Here is a 13696-nt window from a genome sequence, read left to right as displayed (position 1 = left end):
CATTGGATCAGATCTGAAAACTCCTCAAGGGCAGTAACTGCACCTTACTTAGACTGGTTTTCTACAGAGTCCCACCACAATTTCTTGCACCCAAAAGTCCTCAAAAAAAAAATTGCCAACTTAAAATAAAGGCAAGAAATCCCCAAACAAAGCTAAAGGACCATGCATGCACAATAGTTAAAAACTTGAGTTCTGGAATCACATACACTTAGGTTCAAATCTCGTCTCCATCACTTACTAGCTGGGTGATTTCAGGCAAGTTCCCTCTGTGCTTCAGATTCCTCACTGGTCACATGGGAATATTAATATTTCCTAATTCATTGGGTTGTTGTGGAGGATTAAACGAGAGAATGCACATAAAGCACTTTGGAAGCAGTCAATTCTAATCAGCTATTATTCTAATTATAACAGAAAGCATCCACTGTAATATGCAGCCGAGATATGGAGGTCGGGGAAGAAGGCAAATGCATGTGGAGGAAGAATATGGGGGCTCAGCCTTCCCGAGCCCAGCCTGGACCACAATGAATGTTTCCAAAGTCCTTGTAATTCAAGATAATTCTAAGAAACACAGCACACGTCACTTACCCTGTTAGCACCACCACAAAGTCCATCACATTCCAACCATTCCTCAAGTAAGAGCCTTTATGGAAGGCAAACCCAAGGGCGATGATTTTAATTCCAGCCTCGAAACAAAAAATTCCAATGAAGTATGGTTCTGTGTCATCCTGGAAGGGAGAGAGGGGAAGGTCAGTGTCTCAAGCTGGGCAGAGATTGGTGCAAACAGGTAACCAGCTGACTCAGATATCTGTACCCCTTTCCCCTCACCTCTCCTGACCTTCTAGTGCTCACTTACCCCCACTGCATCCTGCCTGGAGTTACTGTGTCCAAAGGTTTTTGAAAGAAAAACAGAAGCGTGGAGAAGACACCTCCTTCATTCTTTTTGGCCAGTTTTACACACTACTGGGCCAAATAGAATTGTATGGACGTGAGCTACATGTGACCATTTAAATTTACATGAATTTAAATGAAATGAAGCAAAAGATTCTGTGCTGCAGTCACACTAGCCACATTTCCAGTGGCTACCATATTGGACAGTGCAGATGTAGGACATTTCTCACTCTGCAAGAAGTTCTATGAGAAAGCTCTGGTTTAGAACGATTATTTGTCACATTCATCATTCAGGCTTTTGTGGTGAGACCCTGTGCACTGACCTCACCCTCAAATCTGACACTCATGATGGTCGTAAGCTGGTATGTACCAATACAGCTATTCAGGTTGCAAAAATAATGGAATTAATACTTCTGCACTGGCTGGTAAGTGGCCAGTGTCCCAGCCCCCAGCTCCTTGCCAGACCTCCTGCCAGATCTGGCTTCTAGCTGATTGTCTATGGTACTTGAAATTAAGCTGTAAGCTGTGCTCCATCTACATGGATGTCTCCCCATCTCTTATGACAACATTTCTCCAACTTTGATCATTTTCCTTCTGCTCTTATGATTTTTTTCCCATACCAGCCTACCACTGAGAGCATGATTTGCTTACTATTCTTCCAGTGGATTCCTTTTACTTAGCTTGGTCTTAAGCAAAAACAAACCAATGAAAAGTCTTGAAATCATAGTTTTTCTAGACTAGTTCTATATTTTTAGAACGTATATTATAATACCCAGCTATGAAAATGTAAAAGCCTTGAGACCATCCATACTCTGTGGATGAGGAATGAGTGGATTCTGCCATCTCGCTCTCCTTACACTTGAGTTACCACAGCTGGCTTTGAAAGGGTGTTGGAGACGGGCGAGGGCTCCTTCTCGGCACTGTCAGAATGCCAGGGGAGGAACCAGGGAGCTGGGGGATGACAAGGGGCATCAGGAGGGATCCAAGGCTAGATGACAACTCCACAGAGTTTCACCAAATGATCAAGGATTTTGAATGTCCTCCAGAGCTGATATTCATATTTAGGAAACATGGGGACTGGAAGATAGTGCTAAGTGACATCCTAAGCAGGCAACCAGGCAAAAGTCAGAATGTGGGACATTCCTGAGGGCAACTGGACTGGTTCCTGTAGAGTCAACGGCAGGACAATACTGCTTTAGACTAAACGTCTTCAGCAACATAAAATCTCGACCATGTTTGGACCTTGGTTCAAACAAACCAACTGTAAAATGGAATCTCTGAAACAATCACAGAAATCTGACTACTGACTCGGTCTTCAATAATTCCAGGGACTCACTGTTGTATTGGGTGTGAACATGTCCCTGTGATGATATAAGAAAACACTTCTATTTTTAGCAATGTGGACTTCAGTATATGGCAGTGAATTAACATACTATCTGAGATTTGCCTTAAAATACTTTGCCTAAGAAAGACAAACCAACCCTACTTCCATAAAAAAAAATAATAATTAAATTAAAAAAAAAGACAAACCAAGGAAATGAAAAAGGACAGAAAATACAGAATAAGGCAAAATCTTGACAGTTATTGAATCTGGATGATGCATTCATAAGGAGTTCACTGTCCTGTTCTCTGTGTATTGGTGTAGGGTCAACATTTTTCCTAAGAATTTAATTTTGTTTTGAATGTGACTTTTCGTGGACAATGGGACTGCTCTCATCCATCCCCCTCCATGAGGTCTGCTGGTGGGGCCAAGAGTGAAGGACAGGCAGTGAGGGCATCTCTCTCCCCAGATTATTGGTGTTTGTGAAATTTAGTCTCCCCACATAGGGAGCCCACGATTTTGGTTCCTGGTGCTGAGACTGAGAGCTCACTCTGCCCTCAGCCCCTACTCCCAACACTGATTTGCCGCCAAAGCGAAGAAGAGACCTGCCCCCCCACCACCACCGCCAAGAGACATCACTCACCAGTCGTTCAGACATTGGGGTCTTGTCATCATCAGGTAGGTGTTGCTCCAGGGCGAGGACAATGCAGTTTGCTATGATGGTGGCTAAAATCATATATTCAAAGGGAGTATCACAGAATTAAGGAAAATCTTTCCAACTTTGTTTCGGTTCAAAGCAAAATTGAGGAGAAAGTACAGAGGCTTCCTACATGCCCTCTGCCCCTACATATGCATGGCCTTCCATGTTATCAACATGACAAACCATGATCGCCCAGAGTCTACAGCTTACATTACGGTTCACACTCTTGGTCTTGTATATTCCATGAGTCTGAGCAAATGTATAATGACACGTATCCACTGTTGCAGTCTCATACAGACTAGTACCACTGCACTAAAAATCTGACAGAAGACTTTGTAAGGAAAATGTGAATATTCTCCTTCCATCTCACTTCCAACATTCATTGAATAAATATTAATTCAGCACCCAGTGTGTGCCAGGTCCTGTTCTGGGTACTGGGGACACAGCTGAGAGTAATATAGACAAAAATCTCTGCCCCTGTGGAGAAGTGAGTGAGGCACCACATTACACTGTACATTAGAAGGTGGTGAATGCTACAGGGGGAAAAAGCAGGGAAGGAGGTCGGTGATTGTAATTTAAAATACAGCAATCAGATTTGATATCAGAAGCATGAGCAACAAAAGAAAAAAAATAGATCAATTGGACTTTGCCAAATATAAAACTCTGTGCATCAAAGGGCACTGTCAAGAAAGTGAAAAAAACACCACCAACAGAATAGGAGAAAACATTTGCAAATCATATATCTAATAAGGGTCTAGTATCAGAATATACAAAGAACACTTACAACTCAACAACAAAAAGATAACCCAATTAAATAAAAGGCAAAGGGTCTGAAGGGACATTTCTTCAAAGAAGATATTCAAATAGCCAATAAGCACATGAAAAGATGCTCAACATCCTTAACCATTAACAAAATGCGAATCAAAACCACAACGGGATACCACTTCACAACCAGTAGCATGACCAGAATGAAAAAAAAAAAAAAACCCAGAAAACAGTAAGCGTTGTTGAGAATATGAGAAATTGGAACCACTGTACACTGCTAGTGGAAATGTAAAATGGTGTAGCCACTGTGGAAAATATTCTGATGATTCTTCGAAGAGTTAACCACATGACCCAGCAATCCCACTCCTAGGTATATACCAAAAGAACTGGAAAACTGGTACACAAAGGCATGTTCATAGAAGCAATATTCACAATAGCCAAAAGGTAGAAACAGCCCAAAGGTCCATCAAGGAATGAACAGTTAAACAAAATGTGATATAGCCTCAGAATGGAATATTATTCAGCCATAAAAATGAAGTGCCGATACCTGCTACAAAGTAAATGACGCTTGAAAACACTATGGTAAGTCAAAGAAGCCAGACACAAAAGACCTCAAATTGTATGAATGCCATTTACATGAAATGTCCAGAACAGGCAAATCTACAGTCAGAAAGCAGATTGGTGGTTGCCAAGGGCTGGGAGAGGGGGAAATGGTGAGTGGCCACTTAATGTTTTGGAACTAAAGGTGACAACTGAACAACATGATGATTGTACTAAAGGCCATGGAATTACTCACTTAAAATGGTTAGTATTGTTATGTGAATTTCACTTCAATACAAAAAATACAATATGGTGGTCAGGGCCAGCCTCTGAAAAGCAGGCCTTTCAAGATCAGAGGGAGGGAAGGGGCTATTGCATGTGACGATTTCCAGATGCACATTCCTCTCTCTCCAGGAACAAACTTCCCCCTGCATCCGGGGAGCTCTCCTCCAGGTTGAGATAGTCCTACCAGATAGTCCTACCAGAGGGTCTGCCCTTGGGGAGGGTCTGTCCTGCACACTTCATATTAGGGCCTGATCTGCTGATCAGCTGGTGAACGAGAATCCCTGTCCCCTCACCAGACCTGCAGAACCACCCTCAGGTCAACAAAGCTGGCCATCTCTGAGAAGGAGGTTTAAGTGTGGAGAAATGGATGCAGGAAGGAGAAGGAAGGCCCCAGGGTACTGGTTACCCTGGAACAAGGTTTCCCAGCTTCGGCACTACTGACATTTGGGGCGGACCATTCTCTGTAGTGGGGCTGTCCTGTGCACTGTAAGACGAGCAGATTCTCTGGTCTCCACCCACTAGATGCCATTAGCACCCTCCTCTCCGGTTATGACAATCAAAACTGATGACAACCAAAAGTGATCTCCGGATATTCCCAAGTGTCCCCCGAAAACACTAATATCCACTGTTTAACAGAACCATCAAACAGCCTGTCTTGAACTTGCCCAGGTTAAACTTTCGCCCTCCACCCAGCTTTCTCTCTTGGAAACTTAACTGGCCTTGGTCTTCCGTTTGGCCCCAGAGTTACATTTGGTATTTTGGAAACTCCATAAAGCCACAGGCTAAAAGTGGAGTTGGAGTGTATACCCACTTTCCAAGTGTGAAAACAAAGTCTGGAATAGACCACCTGGGAGTAAGAATCTAAGTAAACCAGGCAAACCAGATCTTTGTCACCAGCTTCAATATAGCCTCTGCCTCCAGCTGAAAGCTTAGCTCCACGCACACTTTGAAAAGCAAATCCAAGACTCAGGGCAATTCGGGGAGCCAACAAAAGCCATTCCTGCTGACGATCGTCTCTGATTGGCTTCCTGCCTCCGAGCTGACAGTCATTAGGAGCACAGAGAACAAAGCGGGGCTGTGTTGCACAAATACTCCATTCTGCCTCACCCTGCAGCCCAGAAAATAAGAGACAATATTTGTACACAGAGAAGCAATGCCAAGCCCTTCCCTGGCCTCCCCTTGCCGAGGCTTCTGAAGCCATGATTTGAATCTGATGATTTTGTTTCCCCTTCCTGCCAACTAGCTCCCTGTTTGCTTCTGCACGAAGCCACCACCTCACTCTTCGGGCCCCCTGGCCTCCTGCCCCTAAATGGCAGCGATATGACTTCCTTTGCATCAGCTTTGAGCTGAGGTTCCAGGAAGAGTCCCAGAAGGCCAGCAGCAAGCAGCACTTTTATGGGCTGCGTTATCAGGGTTTCAATTGCCTGCTGGCACCTGGATTTCAGACCTGGAGCTCTCCGGGTACGACAACAAAGCCTTAGTCAGCACGTGGGCCAACAAAAAGAGGCTGCCCACCCCCATCTTATTTCTTTTTCTTACTTTTTGTTAGCCAGGGACACACTGGCTGTCCAATGTCATCCCTCTTTCCCTCCACATACCCACAGACCCAGCCAATGTCCACAGGGACAACCCAAGTGGGAATCTGCAACAGTGACCTTACACCCTTGTGTGTGTAAGGTCACACACACTTAAATGTGTGGTCCAAGAACCAACTGCATAGGCAACATTCATTAGAAAAGCAGAGGGTCAGGCCCCACGCTGACCTGCTGAGTCAGAATATGCATTTTAGCAAGATCTCCAGGGGATCTGTGTGCACACTGAAGTTTGGGAGGTGCTGCCTTAGATCTATTTCAGGGGGAGGAGGAGCCCAGGTAATTGTGGCTTTGAGTCATCCAGAAAGAAGTGGGGGCTCACCTTTCTCCTTCACATTCTGACCCCCAGGAGAATTCAGGTGGCCTTGATCAGTCTTCTGCCTCCACTCAAGGGGGCTGAAAAGAAACCCAGGATCTTGGTGGAATAAAAGCCATGTTGAAATGAGAAAAGAAACAGAGAAGGAAATTCATGCTTACTGCACGTGGAAGGATTTACAGCCTTTCCACAGCTCCCATCTCACTCAGAAAAAAAAGTCAAAGTGCTCCCAGCAGCCAGCGAGGCCCTGCCCTCATCTCTCCCAGTCTCCCCCTTGTTCACCCAGCTGGAGCCACAGTGGCCTCCTCCAGGTCCCTCAAACACACGAGGCACATTCTTCCACCAGGGCCTTTGCACCTGCTAGTCTCTCTCCCAGAACACTCTTTTCCCCAGAGACCTGCATTGTTCCCTTCCTCACTTCCTTTAGGTCTTTACTCAAAAGTCACATCCTCAGTGAGGACTTCACCACCCTTTTCCTACTTAATTTTTTCCCTTGGCCCCAAACATGTTATACTTTTCTTCTTTATCTTGTTCACTGTTTCTCTTGCCTAACAGACAATCAGCTCTAGACAAGTAGGGATTTCTGTCTACTTTGTTCACTGCCTTGTTCTTGGCACCTAAGAGGGCATCAGTTATACAGCAGGTGCTCAGTAAACACCTGTGGAAGGAAGGGTTGGTGGGTCCTTCTTTCTGCATCTCTCCCCTCACTTCATCACGTGCCAAGTCTCCATGGGTATGTTACAGACACGATCAGCTCCTTGAAACATGCAATGATGCGGCTGGAACACAGAAACAAAGATAGGGTACCGAGTTCTTGGCAAGGAGGAGATCCTCTCTGCAAGTAGAAGTCAAAGGTAGTCCAGGCAGGGGGAAGTGAGGCTTTCTCAGCCCAATCCTGAGTCGTGCTTGATCCTCCCAATTTAGAAAGCCTTGGTTCTAACTCACAGCTGCGGTGAGCAATGCCTCTGATAGCTGAGCCGAGCCTTCCTGCTCCCTGACTGGTTTGGGGAGAAAGCACCTGTGTCAGCGGGATCCAGAATAATCAGCCAGCCAAAGAGGCCAAGTGGAGGAGGGGTGTTGAAAGGAGAGAAGCATCCCTGGTGGGAGGAAAAGCTGGCTCCTGAAATGGCTGGTGGAAGTCAGGCTAGCAAACAGCCCTGCAGGCAAGTGCAGATACACAAAGCTTCCCCTACAATTAGATTGATCAAGACCCAGAGGCCACAGCGAGGGGCGATGTGTGACACTGCAAACAACCAAGGGATTCTTTGCAGGGAAGAAGGGCTGCATCTGTGAACAGGAGCCGCTCTTGGGATCCAGAACATCAAGGAAAATCAATCTGTAAAGTGGGCATGGTTGATGGCTCTAGCCCCTTAGCAAGACCTTGCAGAACGGCCAAGTAATTCATCCTTCTCTTTGTGGTGTTCTTCCTCCCCCTATCATTCCTACCTCACTTCCAATCTCCTGTGGTTGGTGTGAAAAATCAAATCAGGTTTGTTAACGCATCAAGGTCTTGTCTCTACTATAGGGGCTGCCTGATGTGTGTGTTCTAAGGAAACAGATACATCAGTGAGTCAACAAAGCAGTTGAGCTTGTGGAGAGAAGTCAAGCAGGCCTTATTCTCATGCTAGCTCCATGCTCATCACAATTATCAGGGAAAGAGTAGGGGGTACCAGGGCCCTGGATGTATGGGTGTAGGATATATTCCTTGCTCCATGAAACAGATGCCACAATTTAACTTAGCAATATGATCAACTATTATGGGGCGATTAGTAGACACAACAGCCACAATTACAGCTGCTGTTAACTGAGCGCTCTGTTGGGCAGACACCGTGCTAAGAACTTTACATTCATTGCTTCAGTTCATTCCTTGCAACAATTCTACAAGGTAGGTTCTATTGCAGGCCCCATTTCCCAGATAAGGAAATCAAGGCTCAGAGAGGTTTAACAAACTGCTCAAGGTCATGCATGTGCTACTGGAAGAGCCAGGCCTCACCCTAAGATCCATGCCTTTAAGCTGGTGGTCCTCCCAGACCACCCAACAGTTTACCCTTACTTATTAGAAGGTGGCTGGGTTTGCCTTTATTTAAAAATTGGAGCTGGGGTACACCTGGGATGTTAACCAAATGGATGAGGCCAAATGGATTAGTTCTCACCTGAGTCCCAACCAAATGCCACAGTTTAATGTAGTAATTATCAACCATTGCATGCTAGTCCACACCTTCATAAGCCCACCCCATTGGCGTCATATTAATGAATATTTCAACTTCTAATAATCCAAAGACTCTCTCTCAAGTTCTCAGACATGGGCTTCGAACTCTCCAACTCACAGGACTAAAATCAAGCCTAGAAAAGAGCTCTCCACCAGCGGGTCAGCTTGAGGCCCTAGCGGTGATGTTTTCAGCACCACGGCCAGCAGCAAGAGGCACAAGTTTAATCACACATCCACCCAGACATGGTAAGCCTGGAGCAGGGCAGGGAAACTCAGCGTCAAGTATTAACACTGAGACATTTGTAAAGACCTACATTTAACACACACAGTAGAGGCACCAAAACAGGGGGAAAAAAGATTCGTTATGTCAGCAGGAAAATCAAATGAAGAGAAAATTAAAATCTCAACACTAAATAGGCTTGATGTGTTGTTAGTTTTTTAATACCACCCAAGGATTTCTAATACTTTAGTTCTGAAAAGGGTAGCCTACCCAGGGCAGCTAAGTCATGTTTCTGCTCAGAAAACTGGAAATATCTGCATGAGAAATCATAAAGCAGGGTAGTTGGAAAGGTTTGGGGATCAGACAGTAATGGTGTTGGGCAAAGGAGTTTCCTTCTCCGAGGCTCACCTTCCTTCTTCACATTACATACAATGTGAAAAGTAGCACCTATCTCTTCAGGCAGGTAGGTGGATATACACAATAAGACACTTAGAACCAGGCCTGGTCTACAGCATGTACTCAGTAAATGTGAGAGTCTTATTATTATTTACACTGGTTCCTGTGATGTTCAGAAAACTTCATATGCTTATGAAAGCAGAACATGGGGTTCATTTCATTGTAATCATGCAATCAATGTTTACGACTTTTATTACAATTGCTGCTACTAGTATTATTAATTTTTCCTATTTCTTTTTTTAATCATGTAAGGCTCAGTCCCTTCTCTTCACTGGAAAGCATCAACACCTACTCTCATCATGGCTGATGAGAACGTCTCTAAAATCTGAAGTGTTTCCAGGAACAAAACACAATGAATGTGTGTGGCCCACTCCCCGAACATCAGGCTTAAAATAAGTGTTTCAAAAATATCCATCAGATATTTCATATAAATGGGATCCTACAATATGTGACCTCTTATGTCGAGCTTCTTTCCTTTAGAATAATGTTCTTGAGGTTCATCCATATTGTGGCATGTATCCATATGCCATTCCTTTTATGGCTGAATAATATTCCATTGTATGGATATATCACGATTTGTTTATCCACTCACCTACTTTGGGGCTGTTTCAATCTTTTGTTTATCTAGAATAGGTGAATCCATAGAGACAGAATGCTGATTGGTGCTTACCAGAAGCTGGAGGAAGGTGAGAAATGCTTAGTGGGTATAGAGTTTCCTTTTGGGGTAATGAAGGTGTTTTGGAACTAGACAGAGGTGGGGGTGGGGGATGCACAACACTGAATGCACTAAATCACACCAGATGTTTGCTTTATTTATTTTTTATTTAAGCAGAGTTGATTTACTGACCTGTTCACTTTTTAAAAAATTTTTGTTGTTGTTGTTGGAGGGGAGTAACTAAGTTTATTTATTTATTTAAATGGAGGTACTAGAGATTGAATCCAGGACCTTGTGCACACTAAGCATGCACTCTACCACTGAGCTATATCCTCCCCCTTGAACTGTTCACTCTTCAATGGGTAATTATGTTATGTGAACCTCACCTCAATTTTTTAAAAAATCCCTATTGGTTATTCTCCTCGTTCCCTCTCCCCCAACCTGGATTCTCAGAGTCCCCCTCATGCTTTCACTCACTGACTTTTCCAGCTGACTTTTCCCCTTAGCCCTCAAATTCCATTTAAAAACTAAATGGCTTCAAAATTTCTGCTAAATTAAGCTTTGTGTCTTTAAAAACATGGTTTCACTTATAATAGGAATACATGCTTACTGTATTTTTTCTAGTTTTAAAACTTCGTAACATATCATTCAAAAAGTGAAAGGTCCTTACACCACCTCCACTTCCCAGAGGTAATCAATGCTAGTGGCCCACAGTTTCTCTCTCATATTTCCCCCTACACACATTCTTTTTACTGCTACTCTCTCTCCTAGTTTTTTCCTAGGTATGAGACGGCTTATCCCTCACCTCCTTCAAATTGTACTGAAACATTGTCTTCTTTGTAAAGGCTTCCCTGGCTACAAGATCTAAAGTCCCAACCTGTCAACAACACCATCTCTCTCTCTCTCCTGTTTGTTTTTGGCTTGTTTGTTATTTCTTAGCAACTTTTTGCATCAAACAAATGACGTCTGTTATTTATCTATCTTATTTGTGGTGGTCTCCCTCACTGAATGTCAACCCCATGAAGGTAAGGATTTGTCTGACTTGTTCTCGATTGTGTGTCGAGCAACTAAAGCAGGACCTAACCCACAGTAGGTGCTCAATAAATAGTGTTAAATGAATGAAAACAAGCATACAAGATCGCATCTTTCCTTTATGAAACTGGGATTGTGAGACATAATTTTCTGCAATTTGCTGTGCCCCTCACCACACTGGACACATTTTCCATATCAGCACAATGGCCTTCCCTCTTTTAAAAGGCTGTACAGTATTATTGTGAATGGATGCATCATCATTTATTTAATATTCCCCGAAATGCTTCCAGTTTGTCTTTATTACAAGCAAAGCTGTGATGAATAATGTGACCATACATCTTTGTGCCTTGGTGAGGATTTTTCCCTGCGGGATAAATTCCAAGATGTGGAATTGCTGGCTTTGAGGAGGGGTTACCTGCCTGAAAATTCTCAAAGATACTGCCAAATCCAACCTGGAGATTCACAGGGCTATCTTTTGCAGTTTTTAAAAAGTGAGGTGAATGTGTGTGTATTCATTCTGAAATTAAATCCCTGATTGAAATGCATAAATTGCTCTGTACCAAAAAGTTTAAACGTGGAAGAATTAATGTGACTTATGGGAAAACACACACACACACACACACAGCAAAACGAAGTTCCCTTGATGAAAAAAAAAAGGAAAAAAACTATCAAAACAAGTTTTGAGCAGGAGGTAGTGGTCGATTTTAAACTCTTGGGGTCTGAGGCTCCCAGTAAGGATTGAAGACTTCTCTTTGTTTCTCTTTTTTCAGGACAGGAAAGTTCCTGGAGACATCGGAGTGATGTGAAGTCTCTCTCTCCTGATCCAATTCACAACCACATTCCCTGGTATGTTCACTCCACCGAGGGGAAGTCCTCCTATCTTCTTGTACGTTACCCCTGTGCAGTGGTCATTTCCTCAGTGCCTTCTCTGTACATTCCATCTACCTCTTGGCTTAAGATCAAACCTGGAAATTCCCTGAAGACCAACCACTCCAAGGCCCAGGGGGCCACTGGCAGCTTCAAATTAGTTCCTCCAAACAAAAGGAAAATCCAGCTCAGGGAGATGTCGGCCATAATAGACCCAAGGAAACCCAGGGAGGCCAAGGAGAAGAGTCCCAAGAAAGCAAGAGAGACAAAGAAGGACCCTCCCAATCCAGATGAGGTGAGAAAGGTATGCAAGAAGCTAGATGAGGTGAAGAAGACCCCCTCAAAACCAGGTGCAGCCAAGGAGAAGGCCTCCAAGAAGGGCAGCAAGGCCAAGAAATTCCCACTCCCAAACCAAACAAGGCCACAGAGGTCCCTCTTGGTGCTACTGGGTTCAGCAAGAAACCCAAGGTCAAAGCTTCAGCAGCCAAGATGCTGATGCCCATAGGAAAACTAAAGCTAGGAGTAAGACTGTGGTAGAGCCTGTTACTTACCATGCACAATCTGTATGTGGAGAGGCCATTGTCTGTGCTGGTCCCTTCTGTCCCTGATATGTAGAGGACATCCTTACCTCCTCATCAATGTCAACTCCTGGCCACCCCATGCACACCCAGGAGTGACACCAGCCACCTCCAAAATGTCCCTTTCGAGCATCCTTCTCTTTAACCACCACCCTCCTCCTCTCAGCTAATTAGCTCTCTAAACGCAAACCAACATCCAGCCTAGGAAGCCCTGCCACCCACTGACCCCACCATTTCTCAGCATTCTCTCTTGCCTTCATCTCCTTCCTTGTCAACCTTATGTAGGCTGGTTATCTATTACTCCCTTGCCTTTCTTTCCCTCCTGGAAAAAGCCCATCCCTGGATAAACCCAACAGTTGCTTTCCAGGTACCTGTACAGAGTAACATTCCTGAACAAGATCAACAATCTGGGCTGATGACATGAAATTCACGATCCTAAACCTCAAATGGCCATTTAAGAATTATAGCATCTTATACATGCACCCCAATGTTCACAGCAGCACTAATGACAATAGCCAAGACGTGGAAAAAACCTAAATGTCCATCAACAGAGGACTGGATAAAGAAGTCGTCGTATATTTATACAATGGAATACTACTCAGCCATTAAAAAACAATAAAATAATGACATTTGCAGCAACAGGGATAGTCCTGGAGATCGTCATTCTAAGTGAAGTAAGCCAAAAAGAGAAAGAAAAATACCATATGATACCACTCATAAGTGGAATATTAAAAAGAAAATAAGAAAAAAGAAGACACTAATGAATGTATCTAAAACACAGAAACAGAATTATAGCATCCCAGATGGAAGGAGATACCAGCGCCTATTGGTACACTGTTGGGAATAAATCAACTTAGAGACATAAATATTCTTCCATCATTAGAAACCCCACCTTTGACTTCAAATCTCCCTCCAGCCACCAACCTGTTTCTTCATTCCCATTAATAAAGGAGTTGACTACACATGTTGCCTCCACGTCCTCACCTCAGATTCTTCTACCCTCTCCCGGCTGGCTTCTAGCCCCAGTGCTTAACTAAAACTCTTCTAGTGAGAATCGCCAAATACCTCCAGGCTGTCCAATCCCAGGACCACTCTTCTGTGCTCAGATTATTTGGCCATGTCCTCCTTTTGTGTTTTCCTAATAACCTTGTCACCACTTTGTCTCCTCTTCTCACTCCCCCTTTTCTACTGAATCTCTGAATGTTGGTCTTCCCTGGGGCTCCATTCTAGGCAATCTTCCATTCTCTACCTAGATCCATTTTCTAGGGAGTC

General features: G+C 44.0%; 1 protein-coding gene across 1 annotated transcript in view; it reads right to left on the bottom strand.

Moving 5' to 3' along the window:
• CACNA1A (calcium voltage-gated channel subunit alpha1 A) overlaps positions 1-13696 on the bottom strand; it is a 280383-nt gene that overhangs the window by 163484 nt on the left and 103203 nt on the right. Inside the window, exons 4-5 of the mRNA XM_072947567.1 lie at positions 2853-2958; positions 586-725 (exon numbers count right to left, since the gene is read on the bottom strand). Coding sequence (XP_072803668.1) covers positions 586-725; positions 2853-2958 — 246 coding nt within the window. The remainder of the gene's footprint in view (positions 1-585; positions 726-2852; positions 2959-13696) is intronic.

Source organism: Vicugna pacos, chromosome 22, assembly GCF_048564905.1.
Source record: "Vicugna pacos chromosome 22, VicPac4, whole genome shotgun sequence".
Taxonomy (NCBI): domain Eukaryota; kingdom Metazoa; phylum Chordata; class Mammalia; order Artiodactyla; family Camelidae; genus Vicugna; species Vicugna pacos.
The sequence above is the reverse complement of the archived record's forward strand: the minus strand, read 5'-3'. Positions and strand labels throughout refer to the sequence as shown.